The following is a 27,412-nucleotide window of genomic DNA, read 5'->3' on the forward strand; positions in this document are numbered from 1 at the left end:
CGATTGCGTCTGAAATGATTACATAACATTTTGTTCAGAAGCAGCTGATTTTTTTTCCAGGGAACTCACGTGAAAGAGACAAAACACATTTTTTTTCCCCACTAAAAGCTTAGTTCCACTAATGTGTATTCAACATTTACTTCCCATTCCGTCAATAAAGGTAATCGATAAATGATGACAATCCCATCCTAGACGAGGCACTTGACGGAGTAAATTAGGCGTAACAATTGAAAAATTTACTGCAGATATGCATTAGAGTACAAATTTTGTTTTACCCTAATGTGTGTGTGTGTTTTTAATCTACAATGTTTGCGGTATTTCACTCTGTAGTACGTGCAAGATTGCACGAAAACCATTTCTCGGATAAAATCGTTTTTTTTTTTCTTTTCTTTTAAATTGCTCATTGTTTATAATACATTCTAAGAATTTGATTTAGATAATTTGAATCTAAGAACAGTTGATAAATATATAGCCTATCATTTGACGTTAAATATCGAATAAGATAAGAAGGCAGTCAGCGTTATGTTTTTTTTTTCTTCTGACATTGGTCAAGATTGTGTCTAGAACCACAGTCTCGGATTCGGAACTAATAGAAGGTCTGAAATTTGGTTCCACCTTGATTCAACAAACAGTCAGCCTTCTATTGTAATATAGAAGTTTGAAAAGGAAAAGGGTTTATTTAAATTCTGTCCTCGTCACCCGAACGAAGCCAAAATTACAAAATCAGTCCTCCAAAGGCGAAACGACACCTCAATCTTACTAAATTGAGCTATGCGGGGTTAACCAATAACGCGTAAAAATTTTAGTTATGAATTTAAAATATTAATAAATTTTGAAATTATTCCAGCTATTAAAAAGCGAGAACGCTTTTACTAATACTTTTTCCTACAATTATACAATATGGCGAAATATAATCGCTACTAATAATAAAGATGAAAGTGTGTATGTGTGTTGGCGCTCGACAGACCAGACCATGTGATGTACAGCTGCCAAATTTGGCACATATATACCTTGGAGGATGGGAATGTACATATCGGAATGATTCTTTTTTTGAAATTTTAATTAATTGAAAATTAAGCCGAATTTTGACATTTTTCCGTGATAACTTCCGAAAACGTGACAGTGCAAAAGTAAATTTCACGCTATTTCAAAACTTTTTAAAAATTGTTTTTTTAACGACATTAATTTAATAATCATACAAAATTTTCCTGAATTTCGGCATTTTTTTTAAAAATATTTTTTCTTTTCTGCCTAATTTCCAACAACAGATTACATTGTCCTGAAATTTAAACCATTTTCATTGTTTAATGAAATGCTTTATCTCTTGATTTTCTTCCACTTTTCAAATCTAAAAGAGGATTTTGTTTAATGTATGTGTAGTTTAAAAGATGAATAAAAAAATTAAAACTACAATACTGAATTATTGAGAGATGGATGAACCACAGATTTAGATTTTTAACAGAGCTACGATATAATGGGCTTGGTCTCCATTGAAAAATGAATATACATTATGAACTGTAAAAAATTAAAACAATTAAAATAACATATAATTGTATGACAATTAAAATAATAATGACTTTAATGTCTAACAATTTGAAGGATTCTACAAGACTTTTTATCTAAAAGATTTAACTGAGATTAAATAAAAACCAATATCTACGGGCTAACTAGCAGGTCGCAAAAGGCGACAAGTTTACAGTATTTTGGGTTCAAATATGGATTCATCTTATAATATAGATAATTCGGTTTGCATTTCAGAATAATTCTTCTTCTTTAGATATATTTGGTCGGACATTTGATACTATACATATTTGGTCCCACATTTGATCTTTTCATACACATTTTAATGAAAAGATCCCATATTAAAATTTATGCATGAGGATTATTGCGTTTCGGTGTTGTTAAATACACGAATAGATATGTCAACAGCCAGATTGTAGATCTGAACCAGAATGATATATAATTATTTGTAATTATAATTAATATATTGACTTATAATTGCTTGATATATAATTACCTACTTCGATAACTATATGTAAAATTTCATAAATTATTCCATTGCATTATTAAATTATTATAATTACATATATGGACGAACAGACTTTATTTAGAAGCATTTCGATTCGGAAAAAAACCCCAATGATTTTGATACAAATACACTTACTAAATTTCACTGATCTAGCTTGTTATATGTTTGAGTTATCTAATTCACAGATAGACATAATTCGAAAGCTGATTTTTATTGTGTTCGGAGATGTCTAAAATGTAGAGGTTCATCAATCTTAATACCGGAGTTTTTGCGAATACTTCATATACAAGAAAGTAAAAACGGATACGAAAACATTCAATAAAAAAGCAAATTGGCTAAAATGAAATTTTATACTGAGTAACTTTTCGAAATAAGATGATTAGCTCTCAAAATAAACGGAGAAAATAAGCAGATAAAAGTAATGAGCTTAATTTTAAAAGCCCCTTTTACTGTGAGTCGCGTAAAGCATTTATAACTTTTCCGGTATCTACTACTGTTAGTATGTAAATATAGTTAAGAAAAAAAGCATCTTACGGAAAATTTGAAGCACTTTTTTAAATGTCGTAAATAAATTCTTTTTATTTATCTTTAATTAATGATCATTTTTAATATTTATATTTCAATTTGGGGGATCGCAGCAAGATTTATAAAAGAGCGGCTTTGTAAAAAAAAAAATTCTGCCCGAATGTTTTAACTATAGAAACTAAAGGGAGCCCCCCCCCCAAAGTAGTTGTATATTGTCTAATAAAGGTGTTAATCCTCATCTACACATGATATTAGGGATCTTGGGCAAGACTATGAATGCTAAGTGCTCAGATTTTTATTTTCATTCATGAGAATTGTTGCTTTGTAAACGGAAAAGGAAATTATGCCATTAATGAACAATTTCTATGATATTTGGCATTAATCTAATGTTTTTATTGCATCTAGCGGGGGATCTTTTACATCTTTTTTTTTTGGAGGGGGGAGCGAATATTAATCGCCGACATATGGATCATAGACAAATACGAGGAAATCGAATATGTGTTTGGATGCCTTCTTTCAGAAATACTGAAACCAAAACTGGCATAAAATTCCAATTGTAGTCACAAAATAATGTATCAAATATCCTTTATTTAAGTCTTTGCGTTTTTTGTAATCGTGTTTACATGCACACGGAAGTACCCTTTGACAGATTTGGATCCAAATTGATAAGGATTTACACTTAAGATGCTATAATTGTGAACCAAATCTCATTTATCTACGTTATGTTTTTTAATTATCGTATTTACATGCATGCAAAAGTACAGATCAGATGTTCAATATCTTGATGGATTTAATCCAAATCTGATACAGATCAACATTTTAGATATTAAAACTGTGCTTCGAATATCATCTAATTCTTTACGTTTTGTAGTTGCTGCGTTTCACTTGTAATAACCTGGTAGAAAGATTTCCTCGGAAAAATTTTGGTTCAAAATTTGATAGAAATTTATAAATTGGATGAAAATACCATATACCAAATTTCATTCTTCTAGCTTAAAGCGCTTTTAAATTGTCATGGTTACAAATAGACGCAATTCGAAAAATGTATTATTCGGATTTTGGAAAGTCTGAAACGAGGAGATTCGTCAATATTCAGAGTTCGGATTTTTTTGTTGATATTAATACTGTAGTCCATTTTCTCTTCAACTTTTTTTTTTTTACTTATCAGCATTTATCACAGCAGTCTTGTTGTTTGTTCATTAATAGAACTCTAGCATGCTTTGCAATTAATATTTGCAAACTTTCTTAGGCCAGTAGTTTGATAATTTGATGCAAATATATATTTCATTAATTACACATCGCAAAACGGGAAAAGTTGAATTATTTAATGGGAAAATCGAATCATTCTAGGAAATAAAGAATAAAGAAAATAGATCAAAGAAGCATTGTTTGAATGGCCCAATCGTACAATTCCAATTGTAAGTTGTTACTAAGCCCCCTTTGTAAAACAAAGTGAAAATTAATAAAAAAGAAGAAATTTCAAAAATTTGGATTCTTATATATTATATGAGTGAAAATCTGTTAAAGGTTTACAGAAATGGATTTAAATCAATTAAATCACATAATAAAAATGTAAGCATGGAAACTTAGCTTTATTTTTATTTCTTGTTGAAAAGAGGTGCTGTAAATTATCTTAAGTTGTTATATTACATAAACCAAATGATTATATTAATAAATAAAGCATTTTTCTTAATTTTAGTCCACCAAAAAATAAACTACAACAGCTTCTAGGAAGTTTAAGAATGACAATGTACAATATCGAAAATTTGAAAAGGAAGTATCACAGGCTGCCATCTATTGAGAAAATTTGGAACTATTAATACAAAATGAAAGATTATCTCAAATTTTTGCAATTTTTCTAATTAATGAGCTTTTATAAATGATGCAATAAAATCTGGAAATTTTTAGTTTTATTAAAAAAATGATTAATTTTAATAAAAAATTGATAAATAAGAATCAATGCTTTTTATGCAAAAAATCTTTAAGATGGATATCTATCTACAAAAAGCTAGATGTTTGTGTTTAACAGGTTTTAGTTGAAAAAGTAAGAAATAAAACTTATAAGGATTTTAAGAGTTTCCCACTTATAAAGGTTATAAAAACTTATAATGTATCAGACCCTTCCCCCCTCTTTGTTGTACAGTTGAAGCAAGCGTTCCATGTCATATTTATAATTGTTAACAGATTAGATAAAATATTTGCTGCATAACTTAAGACATAACTGATGTTAGCCAATAATAATAAATGTAATTTTTACTACACAGTTACCACATTACATGTAAATAATATAAAGGAACTGCAGGACCTACATTAATCTACAATAATGGCTATTGGGAAGAGTGAAAAATTGGAATAAGAGAATTATTTTAATAAATAGGAATCTAAAAGAAAATTAACAAATAGTTTTCAATCCAAAGCTTCAAATTTTAAACATTGTCATCATGTTCTAAATTACAATAAGATACACTCTAAAAAATTGTGTGATCACTTGTAACCTACAAGATTATGTTAGTCCCTGTTTTTTCTTTGTATGGTTCAGAACTTAATTAATATATATATATATTAATTAAGACATATCAGCTCTGTATTGAGTGAAATTATATGATATAATATATAATTATTATAAAATAATTATATATTATTATTTGCGGCATAGAAAGCTTGGAGAAATCAACCTATATACACAGGTTGGAAAGATTCCTAAACATATAAAAATTATATAATAATTTCAAAACTGTATTAGACTTTGCAAGGATAATTTGATAATGAATTTACATCTTTATTTTTTAATTCTAATAGCAATAAATAAATAAAATCAAAAAGCTATTTTAAAGAAAATTAAGTATTTTCTCTATCGTGATCTTGTATGGTTTTTCAGGCAAATAAATTATAATTATTTTGACATGAAAATGCCACCAAAGATATTCAGTTTATTTTTTAAGATTCTTCATGAAAAGACATTGAAAATACAAGCTACTTTGGAGATATATTGTGAAACTTAAGCAATTAATACATATGTCACAACAAGTAAATCTTTAATTCATGATTATAATTATTCACCTACAAGCCTATATTATAAAGATGTAACATGTCTAAAACATAAACATGAAATTTAAATTAAATTACTTTCTACTTACAATGTCAGAGCCTTTAGGTGACTTCTTTACTAAACCCAAAAATTTGAACTCAAATTTCCTTCATTCAAACTGAAACAATGTCAAATAACATATATATATGAAAAACCTATCATTAAAAAAAAAGATTTTATGTTCTCTTAATATAATGTTAAGCAACCATCATTTGGATTTTCATATAATAAGACAGAATGAATTTTTAATTCTTGTTATTAAAAAAAAAATTAATTTTGCAATTCTAGAATTTCACAAAAATAGGTATACAATATTTAAATTACATTGCCAGGATATAAAGGAAAATATTTAGTGGAATTATTTAATTTTTATTTCTAATTTAAGTGAAATTGTTATTTTAGAATAAATATCTATAATAATGCATTTTTATAGTTTTTTAATGAAAACGAAGATACAGGCACTAGCAGAATTTTTTACAAAATAAAATGATAGCTAGTGAACTTAAGAAATGAAATAAACAATATAAATTTTTGGAATGACCAAAGAATTCCATTATTATTTTTCTTTCTTTAGAAAATGAAAATGCTGACAGAGTCAGAATCGTTCAAAGAACCAGGTTATTGTCTATGTACTGAAACAAACAATACCAAAAAAGAAACACTTGTACCACTATTCACTTCTGCTACATTTAACAAAAAATTATAGAATCAGGAATCAAAAATAAATAAGGGGAAAAGCAATAAATTTTATTTTGCAATTTTTGAGCCAAGTAGAATAAATTTGAAAAATTCTATAAATGAAGCATATACCTTTCAATTAGTTTCTTATTTATTCATTATTTTAATAAGATGTAATAATTTTGATAATTATCATTATATTTGAATATCAATAGGTTTACTTCTCACAATAAGTTTTCAAAGTAACTGAGAATAAATGTGTAGTTTGTTTTATTTGCTTTAATTTTTAAAAAAATATTTTTATTGAGGGGGAAAATGTACATGATCAAACAGAATGCCTATCCAGAACTCAACCAATAATAGAAAAATGAAATTTTCTGCAATAATAGAATACTGAAATTAAACTTGTTTGTCATGCATTTAACCAAATAAAATAAAAAATCAACAAACACACATTAAAAAATGAATACCATTTTAATGCAATATTGGTCTTATCTACAAGAAGCTAATGAACAATTAATGTACGAGTTTTAAAGATGAAACCTTGATCCACCATCAAGTCTTATTGTTTCTCCATTTAACATGGGATTTTCTATAATACATTGAACTATATGAACAAATTCCTCTGGTTTTCCAAACCTTTTAGGAAAGGGTGTAGTGTCTGCTATGAACTTTACAACTTCTGCAGGTAGAGTACTGTTTAATTCTGTTTCAATGAAACCTATTTATAAAAAAGAAAAATGATTTTTTATTATTATTGCTTTTGGCATAATATTTGATTTTACATTGGTCAAATAGTGATTCATGACTGAAATTCCAAAAGAACATTTTTGTAATCCTCAAAATTTTTACTGCCTATGTAAATGTAAATAAATAAAAAATTTACTTTATAATAAAAATATTTAAAGATATTAAAAAAATGCAATGATTAAATGTGTGACATTTGTTAACCATCAGGAATGGCCTGTTCAAAAATTTCTTACATACTATTTAATAGAGAAGTTACCCCCCCCCCTCTTCATTTGTGGAATTATATCATTTGTAAATGGTCATGAATGCCACAAGAGCTCATTTTCATTTTCAGAGTCTTGCACATGAAAGTGAACTATGTAATATACTGGAGAAAACAGAGCAAACATTTTGCAATCGATTAAAATCAAAAGACAACACTGAAATATAATTAGTATTACAAGATCACTTATCAAATTTCATTTAAGTTGTTGGTTTTTGAATTACAGCACTTATGAGAATATACAGACCAATAGATGGCAACCTTTTGATAGATTTTATTTAAAATTTGAAAAATGCTTACACATTTAAAACTAAAACTATATACCAAATTTTATTCACATAAGTTGTCATATTTAGACAGAAAAAAAGAAATAAAAGGTCAATTCTTAGAAAGATCCAGTTCAAAATTCATTAAAATTTTAATTCAAATTATGTACCAAATTTCATTTCTCTAAATTGAAGCATTTTTAGTTACCATGCTTACAATGCCTATGGAAGTACATATGTATATATACATGGTAACTAAATCAAACAGACAAACACCCTTACACTGATTTTGTTTAAAATTTGACAAATATCAATATTTTAAATGTTGTTTTAAATGTACCAAATTTTATCTATCAAGCTCTTTATGTTAAGTAGTTATCGAGTTTGCTTGTACTTGATCAACCAGACTTCCTCTGAATGGATTTCATTCGAAGTTTAATAAAAATCAGCAAATTTAGTGCTAAGATAACATACCACTTTTCATTCATCTAGCTCAAAACATTTTTTGTGTTATCCTGTCAGCTGACAGACAGATAATTCCAAGCATGAGTTTTTAAGATTCAAGGAAATCTAAAACATGGATATTCTATCAAAATCTTATAATTTAAATTGACAACAAAATTTAACAATTACAATACTTTCTCTTTATATACTTGAAATGTTGAAAAAAATTAAAGGTTACTAACAATTTTCTTATTAAAAATTTTACAATTTTTTCTATTGAAATTTTCGCTATTTATAATGTTTTTCCCCCTAATATCCATAATAACAATAACAAAAACCTCCTATGTCAAATTACTGCTGAAAAAAGCTTTATTATTGCTAAATATATCAAAATAATTTCATAGCTAAAGATTTTGCAGATTAATCACATTGATTTGATTCATTTTTATATGGCATTCTAAAGAATTAAAAAAATCGGAAGTCATAAGAAAAAGATTTAAAAATTATCTCTGCTAAGAAATATGACACAATATCTTCTACAAGAATATGATAAGCTTTCAAGCAAAACTCATATTTTTTCCTAATTAAAAATAAATATATTTTTATGGCATTGAAATAAAATACTGTTCTCCTTCACTAACTATTAAATAATAATAATAAAAAAAATTGTTACTTCTTTTATTAATGATTCAAATAGAAAGACAAAATATGATAATTTTCTACCCTTTCTTTTTTGATACAAAGTTCCAAAATGGATTACTTCAAATAAATTTTAAAAACTTCACAAAACTTTTAAAAAAATGGTGATTTATAAATGTTATTTTCATGGGAAATGTAAATTGAATAAAAAAAATAATATAAACATTTATAGATAAAAAATAATGTTGAAATGAAATTATTTTAGTACCTGGGGCTATTGTGCAACAACGAATACCTAAAGGTGCCAAATCTCGTGCAGTTGGCATTGTCATGGATGCTATAGCCCGGCAACTGGCAGAAAATGCTCCTTGTCCCATGATTCCTTCAAATGCAGATATACCAGAAGTATTAATTATAATACCTCTTTGGCCCTCTTCATCAGGAGTATTTTTAGCCAGCATTTTTATTGCCAACCTGTTGACATTGAAAGTACCAGCAGTATTAACCTACAAAAATGAAAATTAATCAGATAGGCGAATTTGATGGATCAATTTTAGAAAGAAGTAAAACAAATTCCTTAAATAACAATCTGAATATAAGTTCAAACACAAGTAATATCTTAAAGTAGAAAAATTCATACAGTGAAAATCCGGTTAACTGCACTTGGAAGAAATAAAACTTGGGTTATCTAAAATTGAAAATATGACCCCCTCCTTCCCCCCCCAAAAAAAACATATTGTACTATATAGGACTCCTTAGATGGTTGGTTGCAAAGTGGATAAATGGATTATTGCAGACTCTTTGTAAAAAGTCTTTGTTGAAGAAGAAACAATGTTGTGGTCAAATACTAACTTGATCAAAGAAACAGTAGATGATATGGTAACAGTGTCAAGTAACAATGATTTTAGAGCACTAGAGGTATATCTAAGTTAGGAATCTATTGAGTCTTTCAATAACCAATACAGTATTTTAATACAAAAATTAAAAGTAGCTATTTTTCAAGCTATATATTATATGTCAACACTTTTTCTTTAAAAGCAGCTTAAACTATAATACATATATTGCTATTTTATCAAATTTATTATAAAATGCAGTGAATTAACATAGGTTGATGTCCTTTAAAGAAACGATAGTGAGGCATTACTACCTAAAAATGAGATACATAGGAGAGATACAAGGAATAAACAAAAACCACTGAGTTTTTTTTAATGAGTAATTCATATGCTAGTAACTATGACTAAATATACATTAAATACTTATATTAATAATAAAACTGAAATTTTAACTTTACGAAAGAACATAAGTGTAGCTTAAATGAATCCAATAGTAATTTAAAGTGTAGGTAAGGGAGAGAAAAATGATTAAATTAAGATAAATGAAAAAAATCAATAAATGAAAACTAATTATTGGCTACTGCCATATTTTTCAGATATAGGAAAAAATTCAGATGAGTTTCTTCTTTCCCTTAATAAAAAACCCTAAATTATTAAAAGAAAAATGTAATAAACAGAATCTTATTGTTTTTATTGTTATGATACATTGTTATTGCTTTTCTTATTGTTATGAAATTCTAAGAATTCAGCATATCCTTGAAATAAAGCTGCCCTTGTTTGCTGTTGCTATGATTATTTTGGTGAGATTTGGCTTCATATGTTGAGATATGATAATGTGAAATTGCCAATAGCACACAGACTTAACTCAAAATGCACTCGTCTGCAATTTTCTCTGATTTTTAGACATTTCATATTGAAATTTGAAATATAAGTTGTTCATCATAAAAATTGATCTAATCTTACACATGACACATACATATCAACTATGCCCAAGTTATTGTTTTATATAATTTTTTCATATGATCTAAATATAAAGAAATGAACAAGCAAGTGAAATTCATTTACTTAAGATTAAACAACAAAGCATATAATACAGATCTCAGCATATTATATAAACAGTGAATGATATATTGCTTTTATATACTAACTTGTATAACTTTTTCTATGTCTTCAAGGGATTGTGCTCTGTCTTTCAGAAAATTATAAATTTTAAAAGCTGTACTGATTCCAGCACAATTTACTACAACATTCAATTTTTCAAAATTTGATTTGACAACATTCAATGCACTTTCCACATCATTTGGAGAACATATCTAGAAACAAAAGACATGATAAATAATTAATATCAAATATAACATATTCCAGTATTAAAAATAAACAGTCTATTATTTTAGAACTTATAAATTAAAAGTAACTGAGCACTTTTGGATTTATACATTTTCCCAAATTTCTTGAAAAAGATAAACGAGCTGTTTTCGATTTTTGCCAAATATGCATGATCTAGCATTTTACAACAAAGATTCATTCATGAACACATTCAAGGAACTTACTAAAATTACACTATGTTTCACATATACAGTTAAAAACTATTTAATACAAATATTCATATTTCCTTTTAATATTCCATTTTTTTTTTCAAATTTTAATACAATATTTTGCAACATATTATCATATATTTTCTTAGTTTTGTAAAATTTGCATGTTATAAACAAAAAATAAAAAAAATTAAATAAAATGTAATATTTTCCCAAACAGATAAACTATTTTCAAAAAAAGATTAGTAAGTATTGTGCACAACAAACAGTGAAAATTTGAAATTATTAGTTTTCTGTGTGATGGAATAAGTTTAAATCATTTTGTTCTTTGTAAATATCCATTATGCCTTCATGACGAAATCTTCAATGTAAAATACAAGTTCAAAACATATTCGTAAATGATAGATGTTCAAGGGTTTTCATTCAGTTTTCTGAAGAAATTCAAATAAATGTGTTACACAAATGTAAGTATACTTTTGGTCCTATACAAAATAGAAATTTAATTACATAAAACAATAAATAGCAATTTAAGGCACTCTAAATTCATACTTGATGATCTAATCTTATTATATCAAAAATACATTTCCTTAATGCTACAAAATTTGAGAAATTTATTAAAATTTCAAAAATTGAAACAAAACAATATATTTGCAGACATTATATCATTGACATTTGATTAAAATGTGCAGATGGTATTTAATAGGTCTACAAAATAATGAATGAAACCATGTACATTCTACATAAAAATTTTACACGAAGTAAATTCTGAGTTAGCTAAAAAAAGAAAAAATTACTAATGCCAAATAAGATACAAACAAAAATTAATTATCTACTATCTTACAAAAGGTAAAACAGCATTAAAATAAAAGGGCAAAAGCAAACAAATTGTATCCAAATGTCATAGTAAGTTGCTACTACACAGATTAACATTTTTTTAACTACTATATCATATTAATTTTAGGAAAAATATAAGCTTGCTTCTTCAGGTTTCCTCCTGTTCTGTGTAACTCAAGGTTGCTTCAACAGCATTTAGTTCATTCCCCCCCCCCTTAACATTAATGAACTCACTTAGTTGTAGTTTCAAGTTCATCCAACAAAAAAATTATTTTCTTTCAATCACCAGAATAAGTCATATTAAAAAACAATTTAAAAAAAAGTGAAATAAATAAATTTAAAAAAAAAGATGAAATGTAAAATTTAATGTCATTATGACTTAATTAACTAGAATCCCCAGAAACACAAGCTATAAGGCTCTCCAGGTCTGCTTCAATAGCTTAACAAATCTACTTAATGATAGACAAAAACAACAGAATACATTTTTAAAATTTTAATTACTTCTGAATTGGTGTTGGCTTACGTTTCTGTCAAAACTTTCTATAACTATATACATGAATGAAATTATGAGTTAAATAAAGAAATCATGCTTCAAATGTTAATATAAAAATAAGTTATGATCCACAGAATTAAAATGAATTTTAATATTAGTTCTGAGCTTCTAAATTCCAAAATTCACAAAAGTGTTTCTTTAAGTAAATTTTAAAAATTTCACAGGAAGTTACATTTCAGGTTAACAATAAATAAAATGACTAATTTAAAAATGGTCATTTTTGAAGAAATATAGTAAGCACTAGATATTATAAATCTAGACAAAAATAGCATTTAACTACAACTCTTTCTTCCTTTTTTCAATTTCTTCCTTCACACTTTATCATTCTAAAAATATTTGTCCCAGAAGATTCAAAAATAGCACATCTAATGCATACAATAGCTTTCATGCAAATGAGAAATCTGTGGCCTAATTGTAATGTCATCAGAGCTTACAAAGCTTAATACAGCTTCTCAATCAAAAGAAACTATATCAATACTTTTCAATAAATAATACTGTTCATAAAAAAACTTCTGAAAGTTATAGCATAGCATTTCATTCTATAATTTCCTTTATTATTTAGAAACCTTTTAACAATTTCCCCTAGATGATACTATTTTTGAATGCATACATTTTAATTCGCTTTCTCCTTAACTGCAGATAAAGTAACTAAAAGCAGCCATAAATTTCAAACACAGCAGAACGAAAATAAGTAACATACTGACAATGTAAAAATACTTACATCAGCTGGAGAAAATAAACAATTTTTTCCTAAACTTTTGGCAACAGCAGCTCCAGATGATGTTGGAAGATCACATATAACGACATTCACTCCTTGTTGCACAAATTTTTCTGCTGTAGCTCGGCCTAGACCAGAGGCTCCACCAGTTACTAAGGCAACTAAACCCTATACGTGCATTTAATGATTAAGAAGTTTTTGACAAAATGTACAATACAATGAAAATGATGTGCAGGAAGAATTACATATACACCGCACACACACAAGACTAGAGATAACATCAAATTTGTCATTTTGCATTCTATTCTGGCAATTTCTATTATTTATTGATTTTAAAATGCAATTATCATTGATGAACTTAATATGATTTTAAGCTGAGAAGGACAAAGATTGGCAGCTGATATAGTATGGTATTTGCCAATATGCTATAACTTTAGTAATTTTATTAAATATGATTCTTCATCATTACTAATAATTGTTAAGATTAAATTAATAAAAAGAAAAAAATTCTCAATATTTCTAAAAGAGAATTCTTGTAACAGATGTGAAATACCAGTCAGAAACTACTCCAAATGATTATCTATAATGACATGATTTGTTCCTGTAATGTAATGTAATTTTTTGAATGAATCCTTTTTTATTTCTGCATTAAATGACCAGTTGTAATGAACTTCTTTTAAAATTTTGAATTGCCTAGTGATCACTATTTAAAATACCATTTCTTTTTTATGCTAATGGAAGCTCACCTGCATTTTAAGGTTTTTTTTTTATTTTTTTTTAAAGAATTTATCCTTTTAATTATGGCACTGTTTAACTTTATTATTTCTAATCAAATTTACATGACCATAATTTGAATGATTGCAGAAATCAGAAATATTTCAATAGCATTCAATACATCTATTGAAATTTCAATAGCATTCAATAAATCTATTGAAATATATATTTTCTTTTAAGCTTAAATTTAAACACAGGCTAATTTATTATATGCCACATAAAGACCAATTTTTTTTTTTTGTCATTTACCAATGAATCATGACTATAATTCATTTTCTACAATGTATATGAAACAATATTCACATACTGACTGACTAAAAACTATAAATGTAAACATAATTATTCATTCTGAATGATTATATTCTATTAAATTCTAAAGTCAATATAAAGTCCTTAATTGGCACTCTCTCTGCCTAACTTAAACCATATAAAGCATTTCTATAAAGTATACAAATAAGGTACTATTTCTTAAATATAAATTTCGCAAATATTTTCTATTATTAGGAGAAGTGAATTTTTATTAAATTATTTCAAAAAATTGCCATTAAAAGTTTGGCATTAGCAATACCTAATTTATCTAAAACAAAACAAAACAAATTTGAGTTGTCGAGCATTTTTCCTTCCTCGTATGTAAAGAAAAAGAATTTTTTTTTCCTAATAAATATTAATATGTACTAAAGGGGCAACCTTGAAAAATGTGAACACATTATGTATCAATACTTTGAAGCTCATCATTTACAAACGATAAATAGCAATAAGCTTCCAACATAATTTTAGATTAAACATCAGACATGCAATGCATTTCAAGAATTATAAGACTCCTTCCCCCTTTTTCTTTCGTAATTGCATCCCTTAACGTACCTTTAATGACCGGTTAAACGCCATGTGCTTTTAGTTTTTCAAGCTTGTTGCTGTTTTTTTCCAATTTCCATTCACATCTGTTTGTTATGTTGCCATACTCTTCGTTCAATAATAATTAAACTCAAATAAATGTTTAACTTTAAATATTCGAAGATATAAATAAACCATCATTGAACTTTAACAAAATATTTTTTATTGATGAAAACAATTTTTTAAAAACTTCTTTTCTTTCATTTTTTCACTTAAATATTTTTCAACAATTATAAAAAAGTATTAACTTCTATTATTACTACGGAATAGCAATAACAAATTGAAACCAAATCGCACATGGGTTTATTTTGCCGCTAAACTTTATTGCGCTACATCTGATGCTTATTTAAAATTTATTTATTACTTTGTTCTTTTTTACAAGTAGAGCATTTCATTGAATTAAAAATTTATAGTGTTATTTATTTTTATTTAAATTGCAGATGAATAAACTGCAAGTAAGTTCATGTAATGATCTCAAAATTTATTTACGGATTTTTGGTTTTATAACTGTTTTATAGTTTATTAATCACATGGTGCTTTATCGTAAATGAAGATTAATTAAGTCTATTTCTACTTCGAGCCTTCTGAATGCACAATGTTATTTAGTTTTGTGTATGAGTTATTTAAATTATACATCTAAAGTACCATATTCATTTAAAATTTATTTTGTTTTGTAATTCTTTATGGGGCTCCAAAATGTCGGGAATCCAAGAATCTCCTTCTTGTAGATGTCTGTAACTTAAGTTTTTGACTAGTCGTTTGCAAATTAAAAAGTATTTCAAATATAGGGAACTAATTTAATATTTTAAATAATATGTCAAAATTAAACAAGTTAATTTTTAACGTCTTATTAGCAGTAGTGAATATTGTGCCTTTTTAGTAAATAATGAATCTTTATAAGTATTAAAGAAATGTTTACTAATATATTAATTTTTGAAAATTAAATTATTTCCATTACTATGTGGGAGCTAAATAATTCTTATTATTACAGATACATTCTTCTGTAATAATAAGAATACTGGGTTCTCCTTCTTTCAGTGGTCCATCGCAGTACTGCTCATAAGAGGAAATATTCTTTAAAACTTATTTAATTTAAATGGTCTGAAATAAGTTAAGACAAGTATTTATTTATTGCATTATTAATATATATATCTGTTAAAAGTAATAACATATACATATGTTATAGATATATATGCGTAACAAATATGTTATTTTCAAAACAGAAAAAATAAAGTTTATTTAGAGTAATATTATTTCTTATAAATTAAGTCCATTTGAATCTAATTCTTTATAGATGCATATAATTCTTTCTGGAGAAATTTCCATGAATATTTTGTTGTATTTTTATGTTCTTCTGTTATTTAACCCATTGACTACTAATGTTCCACTTTAGGATAATGTTCTCTGACTAATTAAATTGTTATAAATTATTTTTTAATGATTTTCAGTTAAACATTTTGTGATACTATCTCATCTTGCTTTAGAGTTAATACAGAGGTTTCATATTTGAGACCCAGTTCCTTCCAGATTGAGTGTCTTTTAAATCTCTGGGGGATAAATATCCTTTTGACATGGTATGGAAGTTTGGTCTCAGCTGGCACATAATTTTTATCTAATTGAAATTATGAAATCTATTTCAGGATTAATCGATATGATAACATTGGTTCAAAAGTAGGATCATTCTTGAGTCATTTTTAAATGGAAAAAAAAACAAACCTGTAATATTTTTTAATAAGTTTCAATTTCTTTCTACTTTACTAAAATATCGAGCTTCTTAGAGTGTTAAGGATTTTTTCTTGTAAAGATGTCCATTCTAAAAATGTCCAAAATCTTGGCTTATCTTGAATAATTCTAACATGATAATTTTAAAATTCAAATGCATTAAAGAAATTACTCACAAAACAACTAATCAATTTTGTTTTTCTAAAGGCCATTGAATTTCAGAGCATAGTTGATGATTTTTAATATCCAACTGGCAATTTAAGTATTGGATTAGAAGAGAAAGGTATCATAGCTTGATTTGCCATGTAATTCTACATTGCAATTTTTGGCTTTATTTCATAGAAATTATTGTATAATGCTTAAGTGTTTGCAATTTCCATGATTTTAAGTAGTATAAACAGTTAATTTAAATACTTTTATGTGACAAAGTATCAATTAACACTGAATATCTACTGAATCATAAATGAATTTAATTCCCACAAAAGAAACTTGATGAACTACTTAGTACCTTGCAATGAAATTTCCAAATAATTAAGTTTGTTCTTTCAGTTTGAGTATTACTTAACCAGTCATTACCTGTTGTATTTAATAATTAATTTTCTTGGCAAATTATTTAAATTTTACATAATTTATGATACATTGTCTGTCAAAAGCTGTGTTTGAGGAAGTGAAATGATAGTGTATGTTATTCTTTAATTTTTTAAAAAATAATTTTTCTCAAAATACTTTTAAATTAGTACTGTTATTATTTAAATTGCACAAAAAATAAAGCAGTTTGTATATTAAAATTGCATTATATAATATTTCATTATATTTTGTATAAAACATATGAATTTAAGAACTTTATTTATTTACATAGCTAATGTTTTATGTTACTAAAATTTTTTTTTCATTGCTATATTGGCAAAGAATTATACTAATATTTCTTTAAAATATGCTTTCAGGGTTTAGTTGCCCTTATAACTGGGGGAGCCTCAGGTTTTGGTCTGTCTACTGCTGAGAGATTGATAACGCATGGTGTAAAAGTTGTTTTATGTGATATAAACTCTTCTAAAGGGCAAGAAGTATCAAAAAGATTTGGTGAAAATAGTTTATTTCTTGAAACTGATGTAAGTCTTCAATAATGTGTAAAATTCTGTAACATTTATTATATAAATTAAAATGGATGTAAATGATAAAATAATTTTATGACAATGTCGTTTAATTGATTAATGATAATATTGCCTTTGTTTAAGATTGCAATTTTTTTATGATAAAATAATCTCCATGAATTCACATTTGTGACAAAAATATATTATTAATTGTTAATGGTAAAAGTAAATTTATAAGAAATTGTAGCTAAGATGATAATTGTTGAATTAGAAAAGATTTATTTGTTAATGTGTACTTGTAAGTTTGCACAATACTCTTTTTAGTTCTCTTATAATTTTTGGAAAGAAGAACATTAGTGTTTCTAAAGTTATTTTATTGTATGAATGTTTATATATTTATTAATATTAGATTGGTATAACACTTGCAAATATTTTTTATTAATATTTTTAAATAGGCCATTGATTTGAATACAATCTTTTAATTTTATTGTGTCAAGTGTTTTATAAATATTTCCAGAAGAAAAAAAATATTTTTGTTTATTTAGACATCCACATAATAAATAAATTAATAAAATTAATATAATACAATAAAAATGAAATCTTCTTTCCTAGAGTGAATATTATTGATGACTGTACTTTTCATTACTTTTCTGAATCTTATATTCAATGCAGTGCTTTGACAGCTGAGAGTATATTTCCAAAAATTGAGAAAGCATTACCAATACCAATCAGCATATGTAAGAATTGTTAGTATAGCTGTGTGATTCTATTTAAGATATAGTGCTAGCTCAGTTTCTTTTTTCTCTTAGTCAGCAGATTGTTTTTCCATTGATTACTCCAGCAATATATATGCTTTTTAAATTCTTATGCTATTTCATTCATATATGAGTGAGGGATATCTGTTTCTTTTAAAGTAAAAATAGTTTTTAGCACTTGTAATTTAAAAACTGAAATTGGTATTTTAAACAACATTACTGTTAATTTTTTTGTAACACAAAATCAATTTTATCATAATTATTATAAGGTTTTAATTATTATATTTACAAAGCTAACCTTTTTTGCTATCTTAAAAGCAGCAATTGAATTGCCATTGATATATTTTTCAGTTTTATAACTAAATATTCTGCCAATTTTTTAAACTTAAAATTTGTTTGGACTAATCATGTTGTATTCTAATCATTATTTGATTTTTATAGATGCTTTTCTGTTTTGCAACAAATGCAAAAGATATTTATTAATGAATTATATTTATAAAAATATATTTATAAAATATTTTTAAAAAGTTATTAGGAAATTGTATAATATATTTTTTTTTCACTTGCTGATTAGCTTGTAAAAAGTTTTCTGCATTTTTACTGAATGTTCACAAGTGTACATATTAGAAAACTAGTTAATTCATTAAAAAAAATTTCTTCATATATATATATTAAGGGAGATGCTGCTGCAGTTTTATGTATGAGTTATAAATTTACACATATACATATTAAAATAAAAATGTTATAAATGAACGATATAGATAATTTCTTTTTTATGTATCACAATACCTAAAAATGTTTTAGACATTATATAATTCTTTTTTACAATCGTTTATCTTAATGATAAGTTAGAATTCGCATATATAATAAAGAATTATTTTTGCTCTTATATGCTGATTATGTCTTATCTATTTGTGTAATTTTATATTTTGTTGTTCTTTTTATTTGATATTAAAATTTTAGAAAGTTGTATATCATTTGAAAACATATAATGTAACTTCTAATGATGAAGATTATAACAAAATGAAGACTTGTTCTCACTTTTAATCGTATCTTGAAAATAATTTATACTATACCAAATTTTATACAAATGAAATAAAATTATAAAGTGTGCAAATTTGTGAAAATTGCTTTTTTTTTTAAGTATTAAAATATTTAGTAATCATGCATTATGCTGTGCATTTGTTAAAATTTTGTGAATTCTCATATTTTTTTTAGTTTCATTTAAATTATTATTACTATTTTGATCGCTTATTCTGTTTCATTTTCAGGTTACTTCAGAATCAGATGTAACTAAGGCATTAAATGCTTGCAAAGATAAGTTCAAAAGATTGGATTTCCTTGTGAATTGTGCTGGCACAAATGTTTTATCTAAAACTTACGATTTTGCTAATCATACACCACACAATTTGGACAAATTTAGGAAAATTCTTGAGGTAGACTATATTCTAATGATTTTAGCTCTTTTATTTTCTAAATATGACTTCTTTTTATTATTATATTTGAGTGATATTGTAGCAGTTGTGTGAAAAATATTCGATGCTTTTAAAATCATCAAAATTATATCAGAGAGACTGCTGTTCAGACTGTGAATCATGAGATTTCTGTTTAGAAAAAGTATTATTAAATTATCAAAAGCATATTATTGAATCATCAGCCTTACCCAGAAAATTTGAGACAAATCTGATTTTTCTTTTTAAATAAGAAATATGATTTTTTAAAAAAGTAAACAGATTAAATCTTTCTAAAGTTTTCACCATAATGGTTATATTTGTAATATCTTACCAGCTCAAATATTTTACTTGTATGTGATAACTATCATTTCAATTCATTAAAAAATATTTAATGATAATATTCTGAATTTTATTCTGAAAATGTGTTTCTTTTATTTTTTCAGCAATTTAATTTGAATAGAAATAATGTTCTATATTTAAATGCATAAAATAATATGCTTTCCATAATGCCAATATAAATTTGGAAAAAACTTACTCTTCATATATTTTATTAAATGTAAATAAAATATTAAAATGAAATAATTTTAATTGTCTGAGTCTTTCTGGTTGGAAAATTATTTTAAGTTCAGAAAATAAGAATTCTATTTGAGGAATACATACAAAAATTCATTGACTAAAATTTTCATAATGTAATTAATTTCACACTTAAATTTTCTGATTTTATCTAATTTTAGATTTAAAGAAGAATATCTGCATTGCTTGAAATGGAAATATATTTTTGCTTTGTTACCATTCATTTAAAAGTTCTTTTACATTTCTAATATTAGAATTATAATGCATTTTATTTTGAGTAGAATTATTGGCATACAAACAATACTAATTAATTTGTTTTTATATATTTCTAATTTTATTCATAACTTTAATTATTTTTAGGTGAATACTGTTGGTACCTTTAATACAATTCGATTAGCAGCTGGGCTGATGGCGAAAAATGAACCAGATGATCATGGCCAAAGAGGTGTTATAGTTAATTTAACTAGTATTGATGCTTTTGAAGGCAGAGTGGGACATGTTGCTTTTGCAGCAAGTAGTGGGTGCATCGCTTCAATGACATTACCAATAGCACGAGACCTCTCAGATCAAGGAATACGATGCTGTGCAATTGCAACAGGTGTGTAATTTTTTTTTTTTTTTTTTGCATAGCAGAATATATGTGATATTGTTATTTTTCTGTATGTAAGATACTGTAAATGATTTGAATTTAAAGAAAATAGATAGCATTTAAGATTATATAAAATATGTTGTTAGATGTTATAAACATTATATCAAGAAAATACGAGGGCAATTCAGAAACTAACCTCCGGTTGATTGAAAAAAATACACCAAGTTAAGTAAAAATATTTTAATATATACATCTTACAACTACATCTTTGCACTATTTTTCGACATAGTCTCCATAACGATTGAGGCACTTATCGTATCTCTTCACAAGCTTTGAAATTCCTTCTGCATAAAAATCACCCGCTTGTGCCTTGAGCCAGCCTATGACCGCATCTTTGAGCTCTTCGTCGTCATCAAACCGCTGGGACCCGAGCCATTTCTTCATACGCATGAAGAGGTGATAATCGCTTGGCGCCAGATCTGGGCTGTAAGGTGGATGGTTGAAAACGTCCCACTTGAAGGACTCAAGAAGGGCTGTTGTTCTGCGAGCAGAGTGAGGACGGGCGTTATCGTGCAAAAAAACGATACCGGAAGTCAGCATACCACGGCGTTTGTTCTGTATAGCCCGTCGTAATGTTTTTAGTGTTTCACAGTACACGTCTTGATTAATGGTCGTCCCACGTTCCATGAATTCAACCAACAACACCCCTTTGGCATCCCAAAACACCGTTGCCATCAGTTTTCTGGCAGAAAAATCTTGCCGGGCTTTTTTTGGTTTGGTAGGCGAATCTGAATGTGCCCACATCTTTGATTGTTCTTTTGTCTCAGGGTTCACGTACTTAATCCAGGTTTCGTCACCGGTCACGATTCTGTTTAACAATGGTTCTCCTTCGTCCTCATAACGTGACAGAAAGTCTAATGCAGAGGCCATTCTTTGACTTTTGTGGTGGTCGGTAAGAATTTTGGGCACCCATCGTGCACAGAACTTACGGTAACCCAATCTTGCTGTCACTATCTCGTACAAAAGAGTCTTAGAAATCTGTGGAAAATCAGTAGACAACTCCGCCATTGTGAAACGTCGATTTTCACGAACTTTTGCATCAACTGTCTGAACGAGTTCATCAGTCACCAAGGATGGTCTACCACTCCTCTCTTCATCATGAACGTTTTCTCGTCCACTTTTAAATAAACGTACCCATTCACGGACAACTCCTTCACTCATAACTTTTGGTCCGTACACGACACAAAGCTCACGATGAATAGCTGCTGCAGAGTATCCTTTGGCTGTAAAAAACCTTATAACAGCACGCACTTCACATTTGGCGGGATTTTCTATTGCAGCACACATTTCAAACTGCCACAAAAACTAAACTAGCGCAGGTACGATGTTCACTCGACTACGGCTTGATGCCGACTGACCTGCTGAGCGTGTGAATGCACAGATGGCGCGCTACTCCCCCCACTACCCGCACTGTGACCAATCGGAGGTTAGTTTCTGAATTGCCCTCGTATAAGATTTTTAATGTATCTCTGATCATGATTTTAGAATATAATTTTGATTAAAATATTTGATGATAAATTTTTTTAATTAAATGGTAATGAAAGGAATATCATAATATTTATATATATTTTTATTATTGGATACCATTTCACTTCTACATATATATATTCACAGCAAGCCAAAGATATTCTCACATTATTTTTTGAAATACTGATGCAAATCATTTTTAAGGCATTATTTCCTTATAGAAAACAGATTTAAGATAAAAAATTTCAAAATAATTCATTAATAATTAATTTAATGTACAATATGGTCTTCCATTATTTGTAATCAAAAATATAAACTAATGCTGAATGAGAAATGAAAAATGTGTAGGCTAATGATTGAAATACCTTACACAAGCATTTCTAAACTGTATCCATTTCTATTGAGGCACTGTAATAGATAATTTCTTGGAAGTTTTCTAGTATAAATGGTGAAAATAGTAGTATAAAAATTGATTTAGATAATACTTAGTGTAAAAAGATGTTTTTTGAATTTTAGTTTATTACTTGCTAAAAAAATATAGTTACTAGTGGATAAACATGCTTTGCAAAGAATGGAAAGTTAAATTTACACACTTTGAGTTTTATTTTTATATTCAGCATATTGTAAAAAAGATTATCTGAAGTTGTAAGAATTACAAAGTAGAAGTAAGACATTACAAGTTGAAAAATGAATGCCTGAAAATTTATTATTTGTGTTGGAAATATAATTTGTATTTTTAATCATTATAAATGACCAAACTTTTCACTATCATTTCAACATTTTCTAATCCTTAGATACTCGGTTTAATTGTGACACTAATCTTTAAAAAAGAGAGAGCAAAGAAGTGCTTGCTGTAACACAACAAAACAAAATTTAAAAATAGTTAACAATAGTTAATTTTTTTTATTAATAAATATAAGTACATTTTAAAGAAATATATTTTTATGTTCCCACTTCTTTTATATTATACTTTTAATATAAAAACTTGACATCTTTTATGTAATTTTTTTATATTGAGAATTTATTTGTACAGTTTGCCATTATTTGAATTTTAATATTAAATGGTAATGAATATTGCAAGAATAACATTTATCAAATCATTCAGTAAATGCAAAGTAATGCTTAAATATGCTTTTGGGATTGATATTTGGCTAATGTTAATAAATAAATTATTCTTACATACATTTTCAAATGTTAAAGAAAATAATTTCACAAGGCTTATACAACCCTATCATTGCTCTATATGTGATATTATCAGATATTTGCGATTCGATGGAATTTATTGATGAATTGTACTATTGAATCATGATATACAATTTTTTTGTAAATTTCAGTGATGACAAAAATTTGTCCAAAATAGAGATAGCTGTGTCATATCAGCACTAAATTAAAAAAAAAAAAAGAATGGAAATCTTTAAAGTGTGGATTTAATGTATGTCACATTTAAACTTTTAAAACTATTTCTTAAAAAATAAAAACAGTAGGCAGAACAAGATTTTTAATGTCTATGTCAAACTAGTAAGCTATCACAGATATTTTCAGGTATATTTTTTAATTAATGCCAATTGCAGATTTTTCTTTTAAATATTAATTAATAGTCATAAATGAGTAAAATGAAAGATAATGCATTCATTTATTTTAAGGGGGGGAAATGTTGTGTATTTAATTCCATGCTATTCCGTGTTATCTCAGAAAGTAGGCCACGAAATTCATTTCTTTTTTTTAAATATAATTTACTTTTAGTTTCATTATTATTATAAAGTATCTGATTCATAGCTGTTGGTCATCTTGATTTTAAAGCATTTCTGCAGATTGAATGCTTTTAGTTTGAAGTTCACATTTCTGCAACAAACCCCAATTAATATATCAATCAAATAATTACGCATTTTTATTTCATAATGTCATTTTTTCCATAGTTTGAAGGAAGTATTAAATTTGTGTTCATATTTTTATTACTGTTAGTAATTAATATATATTGTTATTGTATTTTATTACTGATTCTTTTTTAGATTAATATAATTTTGTTCGAAACATCTATTTATAAATGGAAGTGCACTCCTTTCCCCCTCATTCTGTATAAATATTTTCAAAAAATGGATTTTTATTAGTATACTAAAGAATAGATTTAAAAAAAAATTGGTGTATTTTTCTACCTTTAGTCTTTAAATTATAATTTATTATTATAAATATTACAGAATTTTGAAATGATTATTTTTCTTTGGATTTTATTGTTTGTTAACACCACACACATGACATCAAAATTTAACTAAGCAGTTAATGGTTAATTAAGATATATTGCTGTCTATAGTTCATGTGTATGAAATTTTAAAAATTGGAATTTTGGAGCAGCATGAAAAATTGATATCACTTTTACAAATAAGAAAGAAGTGAAATAAGTATTTAAAAAAAGCTCAATCTTATAAGTGATAGAATCTATGAATTTTTATCAATATTTTTGTTTATCTCTGTATCAGTTAGGGAATTTCCATTTTTAATTGATTCTGGAAATATTACTAATGGCCCTATTGTCTCAGGATTTATTTCAATTCACAGCAGCTGTTTCATTGGCAAAACCCTTGCAATCATGTATGCAATTACTAAGCTCATTAATCAACTAAAATAATAGATCTATTATATAACAGTAGACTTATATTCCATTCCATCTCTCTCTTACTCCCCCCCCCCTTTAAAAATTATTTTATCCATAAGTACTTTTAAAGATTCATGAAAATAATGGTTTGGACAATTTGAAATAAAGCAAATGTAGTGAGCACATATCTTAAAAAAATTATTAATAAATTTAGTTGCATAAATAATCATTATGCATATCCTGTAGTAATCATTGTGCCAATCTCATTTGTGTGATGTTACAGGTTATATTTCTTGGGGGGAAATAAATCATAAAATGTATACAATCAGGGCAATTATTAATTAAATTAATAGTATAGTATTAATTTAAAGTATAAATGGTATTAATCAAAAGTGAGGATTTACGAAATTTGATTATCTATAAGATTTTCTCAGCATTATCTGTCAATAAATTATTTGATTTATTAATATTATTATTGTCATTGTTTATTAAAGCAGGTTATACTTGGTTTAAAGAAATATAGTTTAACAAGTTTTGACAGCATTAAGCTTATATACAACTGTTTTGATTCTATTAGCTATTGTATTTATTACAAGGGGTGTTCAAATGAAAAGATAAGAAACGTCGTAACAAGTAACCGTTAACATATTTGCTTATGCCGCTATGGTAGAAAGTAGCGGAACATCTAGAAATGTTATAGGAGTCTCCGGCGTAGATCGGAGCATATGCTATTTAGATATGCTATTTTTATCGGAGCATACTCTCGCAGGGTGTGGTTCTGCTCCATGATAAAGCGCGTCCACACTTCTCCAGGGTTACACACGCGGAATTGGCCAAGTTCAAATAGGAACAGCTCGACCATCCGCCCTACAGACCGGACATGTCGCCCTGCGATTTTCATTTGTTTGGTCCTATAAAAAAACATCTGAAAGGGAAGGAGCTTCAATTCGGAAAGCGAACTCAAAAACGTTGTGAAGGACTGGATCTCGTCACGGCCACAGGAATTTTGGGAACATGGAATCCTTCGGCTCGTTAATCAATGGAATCATTGTGCTCAAGCCTATGGTGTATACTTTGAAGAAAGTCTTCATTTATACCCACAGTGTCGTTTCGTACCATTTCATTTGAACATCCCTTGCATAATTAATATACTGAATTTAATAATGTAAGCATTATTACACTGTTTAATGCAAAATAATTTTCAATAGAAATATTATTCATGGGAATTAGTACTTTTTATATCTTTACACTAGAAACAGTTTTTCATTTGGCTCTTATTTCTTGACATCCCTGTTGCATTATATAATGTAGAAAAAATATAATTGAATTTTTTTATCTTATTGTATCACCACTATCTGTATTTTAATAATTTATACATTTTGCTTTTTTTTTAGGTTTATTTGATACACCATATTTTCAGTCTTTACCTGAGAAATACAGGCGATTTATTCCTTCAGTTGTGCCTTTTCCCAAAGGCTTAGGAAATCCTAGTGAATTTGCACACCTTGTACAAGCAATATTAGAGAACAAAATGTTGAATGGTGAAGTCTTAAGATTAGATGCTGCTTTGAGATACGAAATATGATTATGTAGTTGTGTAAAATAATTTTATAAAATAATAAATAAAATTAGTAATTGTATTGCCTTTTATTAGTACTTTGTGTTTTCATTCCATCTTTTGAAATTCTAATTTCAATGAACAGTAAAAGATTACAAAAATTAAAAATAGTTCTTTGTTCAAAAAATAGTTCCCTGTACAACATATTCATATTTTGTTCAATAAATATTTTGATTAAGAATTTATATTAATAACCAAAATGCCTTGAGAATATAAAAAGTTATTTAACAGTCAAAACATTATTGAATGAAAATGATTTGCTTAAATATAAAGTGTTGGTCAAGATTATTGGATTCCTGTTAAAATTTTACTTTTTGCAATTTTAATTTCTTCATTTATGGGATTTGCGATGTTGTAAAATTGAAAAATTTTAACTGTATAGCACAACCTATATTGCTATTTATTTTTTTAAAAGTAAAATACATTAGCATTACATTGAAGCAGTGTCATACTGGATTTGAAAATATTTGTTTTGAGATAAAAGATGGATTTTATTCTATATTGTATAGTCCTGTTTTCTGAGCCATTGATTTTTGAAGTTCATGATATTTTCTACCTCATATTGTCATGCTAAATAATGGAAATTGCTACATGTTAAATCTGACTTATCCTTAAAGCTATCAATTCTTGATATATTGGGAAAATTCGATGTGCAAGTTACTTACAGAAATATT

The 27,412-nt window shown here is 26.8% G+C and overlaps 2 protein-coding genes across 3 annotated transcripts; one reads left to right on the top strand and one right to left on the bottom strand.

Moving 5' to 3' along the window:
- Nucleotides 1-6,775: 6,775 nt before the first annotated feature.
- LOC129964069 (3-hydroxyacyl-CoA dehydrogenase type-2-like) lies at nucleotides 6,776-14,872 on the bottom strand. Of its 2 annotated transcripts, none has more exons than XM_056078745.1 (5): nucleotides 14,790-14,872; nucleotides 13,158-13,322; nucleotides 10,663-10,827; nucleotides 8,950-9,187; nucleotides 6,776-7,041 (listed from the first exon to the last, which is right to left on the bottom strand). In XM_056078745.1, the coding sequence occupies exons 1-5, from the start codon at nucleotides 14,811-14,813 to the stop codon at nucleotides 6,851-6,853; spliced, it is 783 nt and encodes a 260-aa protein (XP_055934720.1). In that variant the 5' UTR covers nucleotides 14,814-14,872; the 3' UTR covers nucleotides 6,776-6,850. The 2 variants fall into 2 exon arrangements, with proteins under 2 accessions (XP_055934720.1, XP_055934719.1); XM_056078744.1 differs by lacking the exon at nucleotides 14,790-14,872 and adding an exon at nucleotides 14,616-14,744.
- A 227-nt stretch (nucleotides 14,873-15,099) lies between these two features.
- On the top strand, nucleotides 15,100-26,765 carry LOC129964070 (3-hydroxyacyl-CoA dehydrogenase type-2-like). Its single transcript, XM_056078746.1, has 5 exons — nucleotides 15,100-15,274; nucleotides 17,486-17,650; nucleotides 19,659-19,823; nucleotides 20,775-21,012; nucleotides 26,515-26,765. Exons 1-5 carry the CDS (start codon nucleotides 15,260-15,262, stop codon nucleotides 26,703-26,705), a joined length of 774 nt encoding a protein of 257 aa, XP_055934721.1. The 5' UTR covers nucleotides 15,100-15,259; the 3' UTR covers nucleotides 26,706-26,765.
- Nucleotides 26,766-27,412: the final 647 nt, after the last annotated feature.

This window comes from Argiope bruennichi, chromosome 3 (genome assembly GCF_947563725.1).
Source record: "Argiope bruennichi chromosome 3, qqArgBrue1.1, whole genome shotgun sequence".
Classification (NCBI taxonomy): Eukaryota; Metazoa; Arthropoda; class Arachnida; order Araneae; family Araneidae; genus Argiope; species Argiope bruennichi.

What these genes read in the sequence shown, in the direction of transcription:
- LOC129964069 (XM_056078744.1), bottom strand. Translation starts at nt 14,663, where the DNA reads ATGATGAGCTTCAAAGTATTGATACATAATGTGTTCACATTTTTCAAG. An exon ending in ACATAGAAAAAGTTATACAA is followed by an intron (nt 9,188 to 10,662) that starts GTTAGTATATAA and finishes TCATTTTTGTAG; the next exon opens with GTTAATACTGCTGGTACTTT. An exon ending in TTGTTGCACAATAGCCCCAG is followed by an intron (nt 7,042 to 8,949) that starts GTACTAAAATAA and finishes TTTTATAAATAG; the next exon opens with GTTTCATTGAAACAGAATTA.
- LOC129964070 (XM_056078746.1), top strand. An exon ending in GTTTATTTCTTGAAACTGAT is followed by an intron (nt 17,651 to 19,658) that starts GTAAGTCTTCAA and finishes TTTCATTTTCAG; the next exon opens with GTTACTTCAGAATCAGATGT. An exon ending in ATGCTGTGCAATTGCAACAG is followed by an intron (nt 21,013 to 26,514) that starts GTGTGTAATTTT and finishes CTTTTTTTTTAG; the next exon opens with GTTTATTTGATACACCATAT.